This window comes from Leucoraja erinacea, chromosome 2 (assembly GCF_028641065.1).
Source record: "Leucoraja erinacea ecotype New England chromosome 2, Leri_hhj_1, whole genome shotgun sequence".
Lineage (NCBI taxonomy): Eukaryota > Metazoa > Chordata > Chondrichthyes > Rajiformes > Rajidae > Leucoraja > Leucoraja erinaceus.
The window spans coordinates 113,503,485-113,524,570 of record NC_073378.1 but is presented as its reverse complement, the minus strand read 5'-3'; the positions used below and the strand labels follow the sequence as shown (position 1 = coordinate 113,524,570).

Here is a 21,086-nt window from a genome sequence, read left to right as displayed (position 1 = left end):
CTTGCGACTCTGAATTGCAGCTTACGGGATTGCCTTGATCTTTTCAGTGCTTTGTTTACAATTCCGAGTTGTCATGTTGCCTTGCCAGCAATTTCCAGCCAGTGTTTTGGTACTTGCGAAGCAAGTACATCCCCTGACACGGATGTTTTGCACATTCTTAGAGTCAAGGAAACACCTTTAGCCATCTGTCCATTTCTCATTGTCGTGCCCTGGCAGATATAGCCGTTGCTCTGTGATATATGCACTCAATAGAAACATGACAATTCTCAACTCAGTTGCTAGGCAGCTGAAACCATGCCTGGTTGGAGGTGGTCCCACTGTTTATCATTGTCCATACCTATCTTTATTACCAACTTGAACAACTTGAAGTAAATGATGTAACACAATTCCCACAGATAAAAGTTTTGTGGCCTATTTGTAAACACGGTCGGCAATTACAGCGCCAGAGACCCCGGCGGGTTCAATCCTGACTGCGGGTGCTGTTTGTAAGGAGTTTGTACTTTCTCCCTCTGACCTCGCTGGTTTCCTCCAGGTACTTCGGTTTACTCCCACATTCTAAAGATGTGCAGGTTTCAAGGTTAATTGGCTTCTATAAATGATCCCGAGTGTATAGAATAGAACTAGTGAATGGTCGATTGCCGGTAGGGTTACGGTCCTGTTCCCACGCTGTATCTCTAAAACTAAAACTAAAATGAAATAAATGAAATAAAATCCGTCGTTGGTTTCAATTGAGATGTTGCTATTCCCTCTACGTTGTACTCCGGAGAGGTCTTGCAGAGTTGTTTGGCTCACACTTGTGAGCCCCTGTCCTACAGCAACCAGTGGAAACAAAGTTCTGCGGATGTAAGTTTACAAAAAAAGGCACAAAGTGCTGGGGTAACTCAGCGGGTCAGACAGCATCTCAGAGAACATGGATCAGAACTCGCGTTCAGACTCTTCGAGGAAGGGTCCTGACCCAAAATGTCACCTTTAGTTTAATTTAGAAATGCAGCATGGAAACAGACCATTGGGCCCGCCGAGCCCGTGTCGACCAGCAATCACCCACACACTAGTTCTATCCTACACACCGGCGACAATTGAGAGAAGACAATTAACCTACAAACCTGCTCATCTTTAGTATGTGGGAGGAAACCAGTGCACCCGGAGGAAACCCACACAGTCGCAGAGAGAATGTACATGCTTCATGCAGACAGCACCTGTAGTCAGGATCTAACTTGAGTCTCTGGTACTATAAGGCACTGTGCCACTGTGCCACCCTATCCATGTTCTCCAGAGAAGATGCTGCCTGACCTGCTGAGACACTCCAACACTTCAGATTCAGATTCAGATTCAGATTCAACTTTAATTGTCATTGTCAGTATACAGTACAGAGACAACAAAATGCATTTAGCATCTCCCTGGAAGAGCGACATAGAATATGACACTAAATACATCTATTTACATGCATACAGTCATAGTGTTTTCCTGGTGGGAGGATGATCGGGGGGGGGGGGGGGGGGGGGGGGGGGGGGGGGGGAGGGTGATTGGCAGTCACCGAGGTACGTTGTTGAGTAGTGTGACAGCCGCAGGGAAGAAGCTGTTCCTGGACCTGCTGGCCCGGCAACGGAGAGACCTGTAGCGCCTCCCGGATGGTAGGAGGGTAAACAGTCCATGGTTGGGGTGAAAGCAGTCCTTGGCAATGCTGAGCGCCCTTTGCAGGCAACGCTTGCTTTGGACAGACTCGATGAAGGGGAGCGAGGAACCGGTGATGCGTTGGGCAATTTTCACCACCCCCTGCAGTGCTTTCCGGTCGGAGACAGAACAGTTGCCATACCATACTGTGATGCAGTTGGTAAGGATGCTCTCGATGGTGCAGCGGTAGAAGTTCACCAGGATCTGAGGAGACAGATGGACCTTCTTCAGTCTCCTCAGGAAGAAGAGACACTGGTGAGCCTTCTTGACCAGAGTGTCCTTCGGTGAATATACAATTGAACTGAGGCAGAGATATGATGGTTGGGCCTGAACTGTGGAAGTTTGGTGAGGTTGGTGAACAGGGACGGTGGACAACTGTCCTTTGCAATGTTGTCCTCTATGGGGTTACAGTTTCCAAGTGTGTTACCAACCAGTGTTGCACTTGGTTGAACAATAATTAAGCTTCCCACACATCATTAAATATTTCTCCTCCAATTGCAAGCTCAATTGACGTATTTATTGCCAGCGCTGCTTCATAATTTCACTGTGTGCATGGTCAAGCTTGGCATTTATTGTCCATTAATAGGCTTAAGGCATTAGGAACCTGAGGGACCTTCTTCACACAGAGAGTCAATCTTATATGGAACGAGCCGCCTGAAGAAGTGGTTGAAGTTGGACCAATTAAAAAAAACATTTACATGTAAGAACTATTTGGACAGGTACATGGTTAGCGAAGCTTTATTGGAGTTTCTGGGTCAGGCAATTGACAGGTGCAAACAGGTATCTTAGTCAGCATGGTCAAGCTTTGCTGATGGGCCTGCTTTCATGTTCTATGAGTCTCGGACTCTCCTGGATGAGTTGAAAGGATTGTCGCCAGAAATTGCTTCATAAGTTCTCATGAGGCATGTTCATACATTATACTGTATGAGCAGAATTAGGCCATTCAGCCCATCAGGTCTACTCTCCCATTCAGTCATAGCTGTTCTACCTTTTCCACTCAACCCCATTCTCCTGCCTTCTCGCCATAACCCCTGATACCCGTACTAATCAAGAAAATTCTCCTCGCTATTTTCTGTTCCTTAAAATATAATCCCAACATTAGTAAGCTTGTGTACCATTTTTAGTTAGTGTCAAATAATATGAATTAATATTTATGTTTTGTTTTGTTCACCTAGGATCTCAGTTCGTTTGCTATGCCTTTCCTGGATGCAGATGTAGATTCCTCCGATAAAGAACTTTTGCAAAAGGTATGGCTGACTAATTTATTTAGGTTATAGGTTATGAATACTCCAGTGTCTCAATGCCTGATCCCTGATAAAGTGACTCCCAGCACTAGGCTTTTGACCCAACAAGTTATGGGTTCCCTGAAAAAGATAAACCTCTACCCCATCGGGACTTCTGCACCGATCGCGGGTTGAATTTGACCCCGCTGGCCGGGGCTCTGGAATTACGGCACAGTCGGAAGCGGCAGATTCATCCCCATAGCCGACTTCCGAGGATGACTGTGGGCAGGTATCTCGGCGGCCTAGGCAGAACGTTCCGGTATCATGGACTCCTCTCAGAGGCCGTAACCTCGGTTGGTCTGGCAAAATGGATAATCCAGAAATGCTCTGGAACCAAGGATGCTGGAAAATCAGTGATGGACCAGTAATAGCATCAATGTGCTATTCACAGGACTTATCAGTGGAGAAGTGTATGCCCAGGAACTTGAAGTTGTTGGCTCTCTCCTTTTTGGTTTAGTTTAGTTTAGTTTTGTTTAGGTATACAGCATTGAAACAGGGTCTTCAGCCGGCTCCAAACAGCAATTACCCAGGCGCTAGTTCCATCCTACATATTGCAGAAGCCAATCTACAGGTACAGGATAAGGGAATAAACAAGAATTAGTGCAAGGGGGAATAATGTTTAGTGCAAGCCATGTTAAAGGGATGGCTAAAGCAGAACTGTATCAGGTTAAAAGTATGCCTTACACATTACAAGCAGATCAAAGCAGCTTTGGTAGGCTGTCTCATTATCGTACACGTCTTTGCCCAAATGGTATCTCGTCTCAAGACTCCAGTATGAATGAGTCCAAGGCTCCAAGGGGATTACTTATAAATTCCCTAACTAAGCAATTTAAAGCTGTCATTGCAGACTTAATTAAATGAGAGTAATTACGAGCATTTAACACCATAGAATAAGACAGAATAATTGGAATATAGATAAAGCAGAGTTAGGATAGATGGTGTGGATTAGGGAAAGGATTAGGGATGCTGCTTGTCCCGCTGAGTTACTCCAGCATTTTGTGTCTACCTAGGGAAAGGATTATTCTGGCATATTTTCAAAGAGAGGATGGAAGTGGACAAAAAGTACCAATCTGAACATGGGGCCTCAGAGTGAATCCCTGAGTCATCAGTCTATGTCAGCACAGTGGCACAGTTGCTGCCTTACAGTGTCAGAGATCCGGGTTTGATCCTGACTACGGGTGCTGCCTGTACAGAGTTTCTACGTTCTCCCTGTAACCGCGTAGGTTTTCTCCGGGTGCTCTGGTTTCCTCCCACATTCCAAAGAAGTGCCGGTTCATAGGTTAATTGGTTTGTGTAAATTGTCCCTAGTGCGTAGGATAGAACTAGTATACGGTTGCTTGGCATCAGGAAACATGGACGTCTACAAGGCAGAGTCCTACCGACTGCGAAGGGCGGTGAAGGACGCAAAGAGGAGGTACAGAGACAAGATGGAGTTACAGATGGAGCAGCAGGACACCAGAAGCCTGTGGCAGGGGCTACGGATTGTAACCAACTACTGGAGCAACCCCTCCCTCATCCGCAAGTGCCGGCACCTCCCTAGCTGATGACCTGAACTCCTTTTACGCTCGTTTCGAGAAGGGCAACACCACTCCAGGTCTGCCGACTATCGACAATACCGACAGCGGGCTGGCTACCGAAGCTGAAGGGAGGAATGTGCACACATTCTCGCTGTCCGAGCACGACGTGAGGAGGGCTCTGACACGGGTGAACATGAGAAAAGCTGCAGGCCCCGATGGCATCTCGGGACGAGTACTCAAGTCCTGTGCTACGCAGCTAGCTCCAGTACTCACTACATTATTCAACCTCTCCACGGACAAGTCCGTGGTCCCTGCCTGCTTCAAAAAATCCATCATTGTACCGGTACCAAAAAATGCCTCCCCAGCCTGTCTGAATGACTACCGTCCGGTGGCCCTTACCTCGGTAGTCATGAAATGCTTTGAGAGGCTGGTGAAGAATCACATCTGCGCCTTCCTCCCTCGGAACATGGACCCGTTGCAGTTCGCATACCGTCCGAACAGATCCACGGACGATGCGGTCTCCCAGGTCTTGCACACCGCTCTCTCCCATCTGGACAGCCAGAAGGGGGGCTACGTGAGGATGCTGTTCATAGACTACCGTTCAGCCTTCAACACGATAGTCCCCACCAGACTGGCCGGGAAGCTAATGGAATTGGGGCTCAACACCTCCCTGTGTGCCTGGGTCCTGGACTTTCTCACCGCCAGGCCCCAGGTAGTCAAGATGGGAGGGAATACATCGAAGTCCCTCGCCCTGAGCACAGGATCGCCCCAGGGTTGCGTCCTCAGCCCCCTATTGTACTCCCTGTACACACATGACTGTGTGGCTAGGTTCAGCTCCAACTCAATAATTAAGTTTGCTGATGACACTGTGGTGGTGGGCCTGATCTCAGACAACGACAAGAAGGCCTACCGGGAGGAGGTGGCTGATCTAGCACTCTGGTGCCAGGAGAACAGCCTCCTCTTGAACATCAAAAAAACGAAGGAGCTGATCATGGACTTTAGGAGGGCACATCATCCGAGGACGTACACTCCATTGAGGATAAATGGGGATCCTGTGGATAGGGTGAACTGTTTTAAATATCTGGGAGTCCACATCTCCGAGGATATGACATGGGCATCACACGCCTCAGCACTCGTGAGTAAGGCAAGGCAGCGCCTTTACCACCTCAGGCAATTGAAGAAATTCAGAGTGTCTCCGAGGATCCTCCAGTGCTTCTATGCAGCGGCGGTGGAAAGCATCTTGTCCGGGAACATTACCATCTGGTTTGGGAATTGCTCTGCCAAGGACAAGAAGGCTCTGCAGAGAGTAATGCGTTCGGCCGAACGCACTATGGGAACTTCACTTGCCCCCCTGCAGGAACTATACATCAGGAGGTGCAACTCCAGAGCCAACAATATCATGAGAGACCCCTTCCACCCCTGCAACGGACTGTTCCAGCTGCTACGGTCAGGCAAACGCCTCCGTTGCCATGCGGTGAGAACGGAGAGGTTGAGAAGGAGTTTCTTTCCAGAGGCCATTCGGACTGTAAACGCCTATCTCACCAGGGACTAACTCTACTGAACGTTTTTCCTTCCATTATTTATTATGTAAAGGTATATGTGTGTTATGATTGTGTTTATAGTTTGTTTGGTTGTTTGATTGTTTGTCTTTTTGCACAAAAGTCCGCGAGCATTGCCACTTTCATTTCACTGCACATCTCGTATGACCATATAACAATTAACAATTACAGCACGGAAACAGGCCATCTCGACCCTTCTAGTCCGTGCCGAATGTGTATGTGACATGTGTATGTGACTTGACTTGACTTGACTTGACTTGTTAGTGGGTGCAGACTCACTGGGCCGAAGGGCCTGTTTCTAATCTAAATAGTTGTGGAGAGGAGGGAAGAACTTGGATAGATGCAGTTTCAGGTCGAGACCCTTCTTCAGACCCGATACGTACCCATGTCCTCCAGAGATGCTGCCTGACCGGCTGAGTTACTCCAGTACTTTGTGTCTTATTGTGTATTAACCAGCATCTGCAGTTCTTTGCTTCTATCCTATCAACCTGTATTGTTAATTACCAGAATCAAGAACTAGAGGCATAGGTTTAACCATGTATGTGTGAGAGAGGACCTACAGATGCTGGTATATACAGATGATAGATACAAAGTGCTGGAGTAACTCTGCAGGTCAGGCAGCATCTCTGCAGAAAAAGGATGGGTGACGTTGCAGGTCAGGACCATTTTTCAATCTGAGACCGGAGTTTGAAGAAGGATTCTGATCCAAAATGCACCCGTCCTTTTTCTCCAGAGATGCTGCCTGACTCACTGAGTTACTCTAGCAATTTGTGTCTATCTTCAGTTTAACTATGTACTTTTACTTCAAGGATCATCTGTTCCAAAATCCTCCCAAGGGCACTGCCGTTCACAAGGGCACTACTGTTCATGACCTCCCCATAATATGACAAAGACAAAGGAGCACATAGCATCTGCAGTGGGACTTGATTTGTTAGGCAGTGTGGAGCTGAGGGTCTGGAAAAGCGAGGAGTGTGGATGTGGGTTGATGATGCTGCTGGTATTATGACAAGCAGCCACCTTTAAACCACATCAGCAGGTAATACGAGCTCAGTTGACATGAAGAGCAAGCGTAACACGGTGATGCAGCAGTAGAGTTGCTGACTTAAGGGCCTGCCCACTTGGCCGTCATTTACACGACAGGCCGGTAGTGACTGAGGCGGGACGGTTGCGCGTGTCATCACCTGTCATCATGCGCCTTCAAATATTTTATCAGCTCTGCAAGTAGAATTAGTCAGCGCATTGACATCATTTGTTAAGTGAAACATTGATAAAATTATTGTTTGCTGGAGAATTTAATTTACTTTTGAACTTTCACAAATACTCCCAACAAACACAAAATTGTATTCCATTATAGCAGTTTGAGGGTTTGAACCCAGCTTAAGAATTAGTTTGCAAATGTTAGTAAAATTGTTGGTGGTTATTTAAAAAAATAATAATTTGGTTACTAGTGTTCTTTTAGGATAAAAAATCTGCAATCCTTGCCTGGATGTTAGCTTTTGAAACATCCTTAACTAAGGATGTTTCAAAAATACTTATTAAGGTGAAGGCATTACTCTGAAAGCATTGATGCTTACCACGTAATTATTTTCTCATTGTGGCCGACTGCGTATGGTTACGCACGGTGAAGTAATCATGCGTCACCACGCACTACACGTACGAGGTCAGAACGTCAGCGTGCGACAGCAGCACGAAATCCTGCGCAACTCCATACTCCTCCACGCCTCTCCATGCGCCCAGTCCCGCGCTACCCACGCGCTACCCGTGCATCACAACGACCAAATTTTTGGAGGCCGCGTAAATGGTGCGCAAATGACAGCCAAGTGGCACAGGCCCTTTACAGCACCAGAGACCCAGGTTCGATCCTGACTACGGGTGCTGTCTGTATGGAGTTTGCACGTTCCCCCTGTGGCCGCATGCGTTTTCTCCAGGTGCTCCGGTTTCCTATCGCATTCCAAAGACGTGCAGGGTTATAGGTTAATTGGCCTCTGTAAATTGTGCCCAGTGTGTGGGATGTGAAACTCTGATAACATACAGTGCATTCGGAAAGTATTCAGACCCCTTCACTTTTTCCACATTTTGTTACGTTACAGCCTTATTCTAAAATGAATGAAATTCTTTTTTTTTAATCATCAGTCTACCTACACACAATGTTTAGAATTTTTTGCAAATTAAAAAGAAATAACTGGAATATCACATTTACATAAGTATTCAGACCCTGTATTCAGTACTTTGGTTACAGCGATTACAGCCTCAGAGGGTAGTTGAGGCCAGTTCATTGGCTATATTTAAGAGGGAGTTAGATGTGGCCCTTGTGGCTAAGGGGATCAGGGGGTATGGAGAGAAGGCAGGTACGGGATACTGAGTTGGATGATCAGCCATGATCATATTGAATGGCGGTGCAGGCTCGAAGGGCCGAATGGCCTACTCCTGCACCTAATTTCTATGTTTCTATGTTTCTAAGTCTTTTTGGGTATGGCACAACAAGCTTGGCACACCTGTATTTGGGTCATTTCTCCCATTTTTCGCTGCAGATCCTCTCAAGCTCTGTCATGTTGGATGGGGAGCGTCGATGGACAGTTATTTTCAGGTCCCTCCAGAGATGTTTGATCGGGTTCAAGTCCGGCTCTGGCTGGGCCACTCAGGGACATTCACAGACTTGTCATGAAGCCACTCCTGTGTTGGCTTGGCGGTGTGCTTAGGGTTGTTGACCTGTTGGAAGGTGAAATCTGAGGACCAGAACACTCTGGAGCAGATTTTCATCAAGGATCTCTCTGTACTTTGCTCCGTTCATCTTTCTCTCGATCCTGACTAGTCTCCCAGTTCCTGCCACTGAAAAATATCCCCACAGCATGATGCTGCCACCACCATGCTTCACCGTAGGTTCCCCTCCCAAAATGTCATCTGTCCATATTCTTCAGAAATGCTGGCTGACCCACTGAGTTATTCCAAACTTTGTGTCTTTTTTCGAAAGAACAGGAGGCACGAATTAAAAGTAGAGAGAGTAAAGATGTCAGATTTGCTTTCTTGAAAGTCAGCAGTGACCTTGATAATTTGTAATGAAAATTTGGTAGCTTCATGGATATTGTTAACAGTATGATTTTTTAAAATCCATTTTTATTAATGGAATTTGATCTTGTGCTGAGATTTGAACTCATATCTTTGGATCAATAGTCTAGATCTCGAGATAATGTCGACTAACATAATTTTAATGGGAGTGTGTCATTTCCTATCACTTTTCCATTAGTTTGCCATTTTTAAATTTTAAATCTTCTCGTGCATTGTTAAGACCAATGTTAGTTTTAGCTCTTAGTTTTAGGGATGCTGCTTGGAAACAGTTGCTGCCTTACAGCGAATGCAGCACCGGAGACCCGGGTTCGATCCTGACTACGGTTTCTGTCTGTACGGAGTTTGTACGTTCTCCCCGTGACCTGCGTGGGTTTTCTTCAAGATCCACACTCCAAAGACGTACAGGTTTGTAGGTTAATTGGCTTGGTAAATGTAAAAATTGTCCCCATGGTGTGTAGGATGGTGTTAATGTGCGGGGATCGCTAGTCGGCGCGGACCCGGTGGGCCGAAGGGCCTGTTTCTGCGCTGTATCTCTAAACTAAATTAAACTAAAGTATCTCAGTGGGTCAGGCAGTATCTTTGCAGAATATTGATAGGTGACACTTCAGGTCTGAAAAACGTCGCCTATCCATGTTCTCCAGAGATGCTGCCTGAACCACTGAGTTATTCTAGCGGTTTGGGTCATTTTATGAATATTGTGATGTTGTGCAGAGGGAAAGGTGTAAAGAAGCTCGGATATATGTGATGTTTCACAAATGAACGGAGCAATTAATGGTGGTTGTTGAAAGTGTAGACATATTTTTGAAAGATGAGGAAGTTGAAGGCTGTGGGGATCTAGCAGAGAGAAGGAGTTGAGATCTGGGGCAGATCAACCACAAGAAAAACTGATAATAACAACACACATTAACAAAACGCATACATTAAAAGAAAACAAAAAAACAAAACCACATACTTAAGATATAACTTTATAACTTCTAGGAGCAGAATTAGGCCATTCGGCCCATCAACTCTACTCCGACGTTCAATCATGGCTGGTCTATCTTTCCCTCTTAACCCCAGTCCCCTCATAACTCCTGACATCCGTACTAATCAAGAATCTGTCAATCTTCACCTTAAAAATATCCTTTGACTTGGCCTCCAATGAATTCCACAGATTCACCACCCAATTACTAAATAAATGTCTCCTCATCTCCTTTCTAAAGGTATGTCCTTTTATTCTGAGGCTGTGCCTTCTGATCCGACACTCTCCCACTAGTGGAAACATCCTCTCCACATTCACTCTATCCAGGCCTTTCACTATTCGGTAAGTTTCACTGTGGTTCCCCCTCATCCTTCTAAACTCCAGCGAGTACAGGCCTGGTGCCTTCAAACGCTCATCATATGTTAACCCAATCATTCCTGGGATTATTCTTGTAAACCTCCCCTGGACCCTCTCCAACATCAGCACATCCTTCCTCAGATATAGAGCCCAAAGCCGCTCACAATACTCCACATGCGGTTTGACCAGCACCTTATAAAGCCTCAGCATTACATCCCTGTTTTTGTATTCTAGCCCTCTCGAAATAAATGCTGGTATTGCTTGACATCCAATGTCTTTCGTATGGAAAGGAATTAAATGTAGTCCCAAGATATTCGTAAAGATTTTTTTCTTGTTGCGGTTCAAGAGTGAATGTGACCACAACTTTGGTTGGATAAGTGCACAAGAGTCTCCAATGTCTGCAGGACCCAACTGATGTTCTTTCATTTTAATGCTCCGTCTAAATCCTGGAACTCCACGCTTAATTGTGCTGTGGGAGTCCTTTCACCAGAAGGACTGCAGTTGTTTAAGTAGCAGGCTCACGACCACCTTCTCAAGGGCAATTACAGATGCCTCGCCAGGGACTTCCAAATCCCACAGCTGATTTTTTTTTTTAATGTAAGCCAACATAATCAAAGACTCGTCCCACCCAGGTCATTCCACTTCTCCCTGCTCCCAACAGGCAGAAGGTACAGAAGCTTGAAAGTGCGCGCAAGCAGACTCAGGAACAGCCTTTACCCCTCTGTCATCAGGTTTCCGATTGTTCCATTCATAAGCTAGGAGTCTGTCTGATACACCTCTGTGCCATTGAGGACAATGCGTTTTGTCTGTGGAACTAATGAGCTACAATGCCGATAACTATATTTTGCAGTCTGTAGCTTATCCTTGCTATATTTACTGCATGAGTTTAACGATTGCATTCATGTAACAGGTAGCATGCAAAACAAAGCTTTTCACTGTACCTCGGTACATGTGACAATTACAAACCTAAACCTAATTAAAGGTAGACAGAAATACTGGAGAAACTCAGCGGGTGAGGCAGCATCTATGGAGCGAAGGAATAGGCGACATTTCGGGTCGAGACCCTTCTTTAGGCTGATGTCAGTCTGAAGAAGGGTCTCGACCCGAAATGTCACTGAAAAGGGGTCTCAACCTGAAATGTCGCCTATTTCCTTCGCTCCATCGATGCTGCCTCACCCGCTGAGTTTCACCAGCATTTTTGTCTACTGTCGATTTTTCCAGCATCTGCAGTTCTTTCTTAAACCTAATTAAATGTCAGCATCCCTAAGAATCCATTGGGCCTGGATTATGTGCTCCATGACCAATTCACGGAGCAAGTCTGAATCCATGACCTTCTGACTTGGTGGTGCGAATTGTGACAATGGAGCCAAGCTAAGACTTGATTATAACGCATGACTGGCTGGCTTTTTAAATCAGCTTTCTCTACCACATAAAATGCTTTTACTGTGGTCATTAGCTCTAATCTATCTTTGTTGGGTTTAAATGCTCAGAATAGAACTCTTTTGAATTTGTACTTGCAGTTTTAAGAAAATACTTCAAAGAGAAATTATTTGCAGAATTTCACTTTAACCAATCTCTATGTGGCGCAGTGGCGCAGCGGAAGAGCTGCTGTTTAACAGTGACAGAGATCCTGGTTTGATCCCGACTACGGATACTGCCTGTATGGAGTTTGCACGTTCTCCCTGCCTGTTTTCTCCGGGTGCTCCGCTTTCCTACCACATTCCAAAGACGTGCAGATTTGTAGGTTAATTGGCATCTGTAAATTGTCCCTAGCGTGTAGGATAGAACTAGTGTACGGGGTGATCACTGGTCAGTGTGGACTCGATGAGGCGAAGGGCCTGTTTCCACGCTGCAGCTCCAAACTAAACTAAACTAAAAAAAAATTGAAATTCAAGCCATTGTTAAAACAAAGCTTTTAGGTTTAGGATTAATATCGTGTTTCTGATGGGTGATGTCTTATGCTGTAATGTAAAACTGGCCGTGTCTAATATCAGTGAGCGGAGTACAGACCATCGTTCGATTTTGACAGCAGCTGATTGACAACACGCAAGGGTCTATCTCTTGGCACGATCACCTCAGATACATGATCCAACAAACCAGACTTCTCATGAGGACTGTGAATACATCTCTGTGTTACAGTGCCAAATGTTCGGGCTTTAAGTAGAACAAGTTGGCTTCTGCCAGCTTGTCAGGCTGCTCGATTGGATAGCCATTGACAAGATGAATCCAACCAAGCCTATGGCGCAATCAGCATTTGACAGCTAGAGCTGCACTGTGTTCCAAATTACATCAATGTTATCTCAAAATAGTTGGCACAGTAGACAGACCAAATGGCCTCCTTTAGTGCAGCGGCTCTCTGTGATTTATTATGCTTTATTTTGTTGACCTTGCTTGCTGTTCTAACCGAGCTGCTTTGAAAAGAATCTGTGGCCAATCCATGTTGCAGCCGTCATTCGGTACAGTGGAGGTAGAGCGCAGAAACAGGCCTTGCAGCCCACTGAGTCCGCGATGACCAACGATCACCTCGTACACTAACACTGTCCTACACATTAGGAACAATTTACAATTCACAGAAGCCAATTAACCTACAATCCTGCCCTTTTTTGCAGTGTGGGAGGAGACCGAATACCTGGAGAAAACCCACGCATTCACAGGGATAATGTACAAACTCCGTACAGACGGCACCTGTAGTCAGGATCGAACCAGAGTCTCTGGCGCTGTAAGACAGCAACTCTACCGCTGTGGCACTGTGCTGCCCCAACAGCTCTTTATCAACATTTTTAACAATTCACACTCATAATAGTCATTCTTGGGCATCCAACTAGATTTTAACGTTATATGTAACGACTTCCATTGCAGTATTGAATTTTATTCATTTACAGCATGTAGATGTTGTTGTCAGACTATGCAATGGCCACATCGGTATTCCCCTGAGCTGTGTAGGGAGGAACTGCAGATGCTGGTTCACACTGAAGATAGGCACAAAATGCTGGAGTAACTCAATGGTCAGACAGCATCTCTGGATAGAAGGAATCGGTGATGTTTTGGGTCGAGACACTTCTTCAGACAGTCTATTTATGCTCCTGGGATGGTGGGGGAGTGGAGTGGGCGGCCATCTTGGACTACTGGAGTAGTCTGATGGTGTTACTTCCATAATTGGGTGGACAGCTTGTGTTTCGGACTAGGGAATGATAAAGAACAGGTCAAGAGGCGACAGTGTGCGATTTGGAAGGAAACCCGCAGCTGAGCAACCCAACAGGCGTGCTGTCAAGAACAAGGGACCAGGCGTGGGGGAGGGGGGGCTGCCAAGAACAGGGGGGGCTGCCAAGAACAAGGGACCAGGCGGGAATCCGCCAGGAACTAAGAGGGACAGAGCGGGGGCTGCCGAGAACTAAGAGGGCGGCAGACCGCTGCGAGAAGATAAGACTGTACTAACTACTTTTGTAACTTTGTCGACACTCACTGTGGAACGCCCAGCCTCTAAACTACTCCTGTAGCTAACGTACAGGCACTTCCTGGCTTACATAAGGAATACGTTCCATGAACCCTTAAGTAAATCAGATTTCATGTAAGTCGGAATCACCGTCCCCGTCCCCGTCCCCACCCCCTGCCTGAAATAATTCATTAAGATTATTCACCATCTCTATTAAGTGTTCGGCTGCCTACGGAGCCTGCGGCCTTCTGGGTAGGCACCGCCACCATTGCTGGCTTGAGTTCCATCTTACCTCTGGTGCACTTTCTGTGGCACGCGGCCTTCTGCGTAAGCACCACCGCCATTGCTGGCTTGCTTCTGTGTGTGTGTGTGTGTGTGTGTGTGTGTGTGTGTGCATGCAAGCGTATGTCTCTGTGCGGGTCTGTCTGTGCGTCTGTCTGTCAGTGTGCGTGCGTGCATATCTCTCTGTGTGTGCGTGTGATTCTCTCTGTCCCTGTGCGGGTCTGTGTGTGTGTTTGTGTACGTCTGTGTGTGTATGTGTCTGTGTGTGTGTGCTAGTGTGTGTGCATCTATGTGTGTGTGCATCTATGTGTGTGCATGTGTGCTAGTGTGTGTGCATCTATGTGTGTGCATGTGTGCTAGTGTGTGTGCATGTGCGCGTGTGCTTTGTTAAAACCGATTCCCATTCACGCTCCATCCGTTGACCTCTCTGAGGCAGGCAGTCACATTACATTTTTGTCTCAAAGGCTTAACTCTGTTTTTGTACAAGTTGCCCCAGCCTTGAAACAAAGTAAGCTCTGACGTCCAGCTCTGTAAAGCACTGGGTTAATAAGGTGGCCTTCTTCCAAGAAAACAGTGATTAATCTGTAGGTCAAGCCAGAAATTTGTTTGCATGAGAGAGAAACCCCCCCAGTTATATTTTTTGTGGCAAAACTAGATGAATCTGATTTGGCTGCAGCCACAGGCAGAACAGAGTTGCAGGAATGGACATTAAAATCTGGAACATCTGAAAGCTGCAGCAGACGTTCGGTGCATGTTAGAGAGAACTTCCAGGGAAGTGCAGGATGGTCAGTTTCTCCGACCCGTCGATATGGTGCAAAAAGAGAAACGAAGAGGAATTTCTTCAGTCAGAAGATGGTGAATCTGTGGACTTCATTGCTAATGACAGCGGTGATAATACCCAAGTTATTATCAATAATACCCAAGTCATTCCCAAGTCATTGGGTTAAAATACCCAAGTCATTGGGTATTTTAAAAGCAGAGATTGATAGGTCCTTGATTAGTAAAGGGCCTGTCCCACTTGGGCGACCAATTTCACGAGTTCTGGTGAGTTTCCCTCGACTCATACTCGCAGCATGGTCGACATGAGGTCGTAGGAGGACTTCGTAACTCTCCTTCATGCTCGAGAGTGGTCTCCACGTACTCGAGGCCTCAGCTAGGTCACGCCGTTTTTTTCAATATGTTAAAAAATGGCTGCGAGTAAAAAAAGGTCGCCATGGAAAAAATCAATACTTTTTTTACACGTAGGTTTTGTCGTAGTAGGTCGGCATGTTAGTCGTAGGTAATCGAGGGTAGTCGAAGATAGTCGTAGATAGTCTTCATCATAGTCGAAGGGAGGTCGAAGGAGGTCATCTTCATTCTCCACTATTCGGTGCCCAATTTTCCTGAAGTTAGTCATAGCTAGTCGTAGCTGGTCTTCAACATAGTCGAAGGAGGTCTTCTACATAGTCGAAGGACGTCTTCAACATGTCATTTTTTCAAACTCTTCTGAACTCGCCAATTAGGTTGCCCAAGTGGGACAGCCCCTTAAGAGCGTCAATGGCGGGGAGAAGGCAGGAGAATGGTGTTGAGGGGAAAAATAGATCAGCCATGATGAAGTGGTGGAGTAGACTCGATGCTAGTTCTGTGTGTTATGCTCTAAAATGTTGTAAATGCAGCATCAATGAGGAGAGAATCAGTTAAATTCCGTTGCTCGATGAGCTTTTCCAGCTTTATTTCCAGTTTCCAGCTTCTGCAAGTTTTTTTTCATTTCCATGCTCGTGGTTCGTTTGAACTGACTTCTGCTGAAGAAGGTTCCGGACCCTCAACTATCGCTTGTCCATTCCTTCCACAGATGCTGCCTGACCCACATGAGTGACTCCGGCACTTTGTGTTTGACGCAAGATTTCAGCATCCGTGTATCTTCCTTCTGCTCTTTATATGCAATGTACATTTGTTCTTCATCACTCATCTTATCATGAGAGCAAATTTCTTATTTTTATAATTCAGGAGAGAAGAGGTTTCCCCCGAATTCCCTTCCTTTGCCTATTTTATATCTGTAGAAACAAGGAACTGTAGATGCTGGTTTACAAAAGAAGAGACACAGTGCCGGGGTAACTCAGCAGGTCAGGCAACATCTCTGGAGAACATGGATAGGTGATGTTTTAGGTCACACTGATCGTACAGGGGTGGGGGTAAGAAAGCTGGAAGAGGAGTGGGGCAGGACAAAGAGTGGCAGGTAACAGGTGAACGAACACAGGGGGGAGGGGGTGTTGATAGGCAGATGGTTGGATAAAGGCCAGAGATGAAAGAACAGAAGGCGTGAGACAAAGCAATGGAAGACCTATAAATTGTGAAGCCAGAGGAAGGAATGTAGGCGGAGGGGGTGGTGTTGAACGGGTGGAAGTCCAGGTGGGGCACAGGGGAGGAGTGGGAGATAAGGGGGCGTGGGAAGAAAGTTGAGGGGGAGGGAGGTGTTGTTAGAGGTTAATGGGTAGGAGAATGGGGTTGAGAGGGGAAAATAGATTAGCCATGATTGAATGGCGGAGCAGACTTGATGGGCTGAATGGCCTAATTCTGCTCCTATGTCTTGTAATCTAAAATGCTGCAACTGCTTAGCAGATTGGGCAGCATACCAACCTTTTTTGTAAACCACCATCTGCAGTTCCATGTTTCAACAACACATCGTTTCTTCCACATCCATGGATTTGTTTTCTCATTGTGCTTTTGCATTGGGGTGGTGTATTTTTACAGTCTTTTTCTCCTCACTTTTACTTGCGTGATTCATGTGTAATTTATGTTTGCGTGTGTTGTCTATGTGACTGTGATACAGCTGCCAGTAAGATTTTCATTGTACCTGTACGTGTGCTTGTGGCAATAAACTCGAATTATTAAAACTGCAGGACCTTATCTGGGACGGCACAGTGGCGCAGCAGTGAATTTGCTGCCGTACAGCGCCAGAGACCCGGGTTCGAGCTTAACTACAGGTGCTTCTCTGTATGGAGTTTGTATGTTCTCCCTGTGACCGCGTGGCTTTAGGGGCGGCACAGTGGCGCAGCGGTAGAATTACTGCCTTGCTGCACCATAGACCCGGTTTTGATCCTAACTACCGGTGCTGTCTGTAACGGAGGTTGTACGTTTTCCCCGTGACCATGGGTTTTCTGCAGGATCGCCAGTTTCCTCCCATATTCCAATGATGTACAGGTTTGTAGACTAATTGGTTTGGTACAATTGAAAATTGTCCCTAGAGTGTAGGGTAGTGTTAATGCCCCTGTCCCACTTAGGAAACCTGAACGGAAACCTGAACGGAAACCTGAACGGAAACTTCTGGAGACTTTGCACCCCACCCAAGATTTCCGTGCGGTTCCTGGAAGTTGCAGGTGGTTGCCGGAGGTTGCAGGTAGTGGAAGCAGGTAGGGAGACTGACAAAAACCTCCGGGAACCTCCGGGAACCACACGGAAACCTTGGATGGGGCGCAAGGTCTCCAGAGGTTTCCGTTCCGGTTTCCTTTTTTTTTTTTTTTTTTGTTTATTTTATTAGAAGTTAATACAGTACAAAACAGTACAGTGGAACCTAATTTTAGGTGCCAACTATGTCATACCGTAATCCATTCTATGTACAACCTCTAGTTTTATGTTATGAGAAGGAAGTAAGCAAGACAAGAAAAAGAAAACAATAGAAAGAGGAAGAAGTGGAAAAATAGATGGTAGAGAGTAGAAAAACGTGAAGTGTGTATATAAAAAATAAAAAAAAATAAAAAGTGGAAAGTAAAAATAGAAGAGAAGGCCCCTTAAAAGAGAATTTTTCAAATCTGTATTCGGAGATGTATATCTATCCACGTCATGAACTGAAATCAGCAATCTTTACGGTACCGCTGCATCACATGATTCCAAAAAGTCGATGAAAGGAGACCAACTCCTTAAGAATTGGTCATATTTATCTATTAGTCGGAGTCTCATTTCTTCAAGGCGTGCTATGTCCATCATATTCCTAATCCACATTTTAACAGTTGGTATGGTTGTATTTTTCCAAAATTTAAGTATCAATTTATTTCCAATTATTAACCCATAATTAAAAAAAACATTTTGGTCTTTATTTAAATTGGTATCTTCTACTATTATTCCAAATATAATCCATTCCGTTTTGGATTCTATTCTTGACTTGCCCCCTCACTGTCCATCTTCAAATCCACCCTAAAAACTAATTTTTATTCTCTGGCTTTCGACACTGGCTGAGACATTGCTCCTGTTTTTAGTGCTTTTAATGTCTTTTAATTTTTACTGTTTTATAGTCCTTTGTTTTACGGTTTTTAATGGTTTGTAATAACTTCTTGTCCATGAGTTCTCATGTACAGCACTTTGTGGCAACTGCAGTTGTTTAAAGTGCTTTATAAATAAAGTTGTTATTATTATTATTATTATTATTATTATTATTATTATTACTTGAAAAGCTTTGTAAATATATCAAATATATCACTCCAAAATGTATTCAACTTTGTACATCCTACAAATGAATGTGTTATATTAGCGTTTTGAAACAAACATTTATCGCATCTGGGAGAGACGTTTGGATAAAATTTATTCAACCTCGTTTTTGAATAATATAGTCTTTGTAATAATTTGAATTGAATTAAATTATGTCTTGCATTAATAGAACAGTTATGTGTATTCATCAAATACTTTTCCCATCTATCCTTCGAGATCTTTATCATTAGCTCATGTTCCCAATCTTCCCTTAGTGCTTCTGTTGAGGGTGATTCTCTATTTAATATATAATATATTATAAAAGTATGATATTAATTTTTGTGAATCAGCCTTAATATTCATTGCTTCTTCTAAAGGGTCTAAAAATATAGTTTGAAATCTATGTGTATATTTCTTCAATTTAATTGTTATCATTTCAACAATTTAAATTTTAATTGTTGAAATGATAACAATTTGCCCAATTCATACATATCCCCTACTTTCCTAATCCCCAGTCTATCCCATTGTTGATATGTGTTGTCGATGAGAGAAGGTTTGAATGCGGGGTTGTTCAATAGTGGGGTTAGTACTAATAGATTATTTAATTTCAAGGATACTTTTATTTGTTTCCAAATTCTTATTATATTGTGAATAATTGGGTTCTTCTTATATATTATACTATTCAATTTTATCGGTGAGAGCAGGATCGTTCCTATATCGTGCGGATAGCACTCGTCTTTCTCCATTCTTATCCACTCCAACTGCTGAGTGGAACTATCCAGCCAGTATATTATGTTCTTAATATGCACTGCCCAGTAGTAATACATAAAGTTAGGCAATGATAAACCCCCAACTGCTTTAGATTTGCACAAATGCTTTAGTTGAATTCTATGTGTTCTGTAGTCCCATATAAAATTAGTGATAGTGGAAACTAGTTTTTTGAAAAAATATTTTGAAATATATATTGGGATCGCTTGAAACAAATATATTAATTGTGGTAAGAAAGTCATTTTTATAGCGTTCTGTTCAGGTTTCCTAAGTGGGACAGGGCATTAGTGTGCAGGGATCGCTGGTCGGTGCGGATTCAGTGGGCTGAAGGGCCTGTTTCCATGCTGTATCGCTAAACTAAACTAAACCTAGTTCTATTTTACTTAAGGAGTCGGTAGAAGAGGAAGCAATATACACTGAGCTAATTTGAGGCAGATACAATTACAGTATTTGAAAGATGTTTGGACAGTTACCAGGATAGGAAAGGCGTAGAGGAATACAGATCTAATGCAGGTAGATGGGATTAGTTTCAATAGCCATCATGATAGACATAAACTAGGTGGACCAGGAGAACCTGTTACTGTGCTGAATAGCCTGATAATTCCGTGATACCTGCATGATCTGAAGTTATGAGTGTCTGTTCAGAGCTCAATGATTGTTTATGCCATTTACTGTGTACATATACAGAATATATACAGTTAATCATACTTGTCATTGCTTCAGTATTTATACTAGGGGTTTAATGCACCCTTCTGGAAAATCTTTTTGTGTAAATTTATTTGCTATGTATTTTTGGCAAAGGGATGGGTGGACTCTTAAGTACAGGAGTAATTCAGCAGTCAGGCAACATCTCTGGAGAACATGGAGAGGTGGCGTTTCGGGTCGGGACCCTTTTTCAGATCTGAAGAAAGGTCTCGACCTGAAACATCACCTGTCCATGTTCTCCAGAGATGCTGAGTGACTCCAGCACTTTGTGTCCTTTTGAGTATTAACCAGCATCTGCAGTTCTTTGTTTCTACATTCTAACATAGGATGGATGTTTAGTTGAAGTGGTTAGCATTGGAGATTTATGCGACTTATTGCTGTGTTCATCTCGTAAACTTAAATTTGAATCAATTAGAGTCATATTCATGCACCGATGTTCTTCGGCCCAACCTGCCCATTCTGGCCAAGATGCTCCATCTACACTAGCCCCACCTTCCAGGATTTGGCCCATGTCCCTCAAAATTCGGAATTTATTTTTCAAATCCTTCACTCTCCGCAAGCTGCTCGCTGCCCGCACTCTGCTCAACACACTCTGTCCCTTCAGCTTTTTATTCTCCTCGCCGCCATTATTGACAGCGGGTGCCGGAAGGGGTGTTTTTTTACGATTTCTAAACCTTCATAACTTTTGTACTATTTCACCGATTGGAACAAAACTTATTTGACTTGCAGCAGAGGAGAATGGTGAGTAAGGTGGCGAAAAACCGTTGCGCTATGGGGGATCGTTTTTGCGCAAATTTAAAAAAAAACGCAAACCGGAAGAGGACAAGATGAGAGTTTTAGTAATAGTATAGATTTCTTTAGTCAGAGGGTGGTGAATCTGTAGAATTTTGCCACAGAAGGCTGTGGAGGCCAAGTCAGTGGATATTTTTAAAGCAGGGATAGATTTTTGATTAGTGCGGGTGGCAGAGGTTATGGGAGGAAGGCCGGAGAATGGGGTTAGGGAGGGAGAGATAGATCAGCCATGATTGAAAGGCGGAGTAGACT

General features: G+C 44.5%; 1 protein-coding gene across 4 annotated transcripts in view; it reads left to right on the top strand.

Annotated features, from left to right (window-relative positions):
* The window catches only part of LOC129714375 (5'-AMP-activated protein kinase subunit gamma-2), a 376,688-nt gene that overhangs the window by 145,116 nt on the left and 210,486 nt on the right, over positions 1-21,086 (top strand). For all 4 annotated transcript variants that reach the window (XM_055663955.1, XM_055663941.1, XM_055663949.1 and 1 more), the window contains exon 2: positions 2,847-2,918. In XM_055663955.1, coding sequence (XP_055519930.1) covers positions 2,847-2,918 — 72 coding nt within the window. The remainder of the gene's footprint in view (positions 1-2,846; positions 2,919-21,086) is intronic.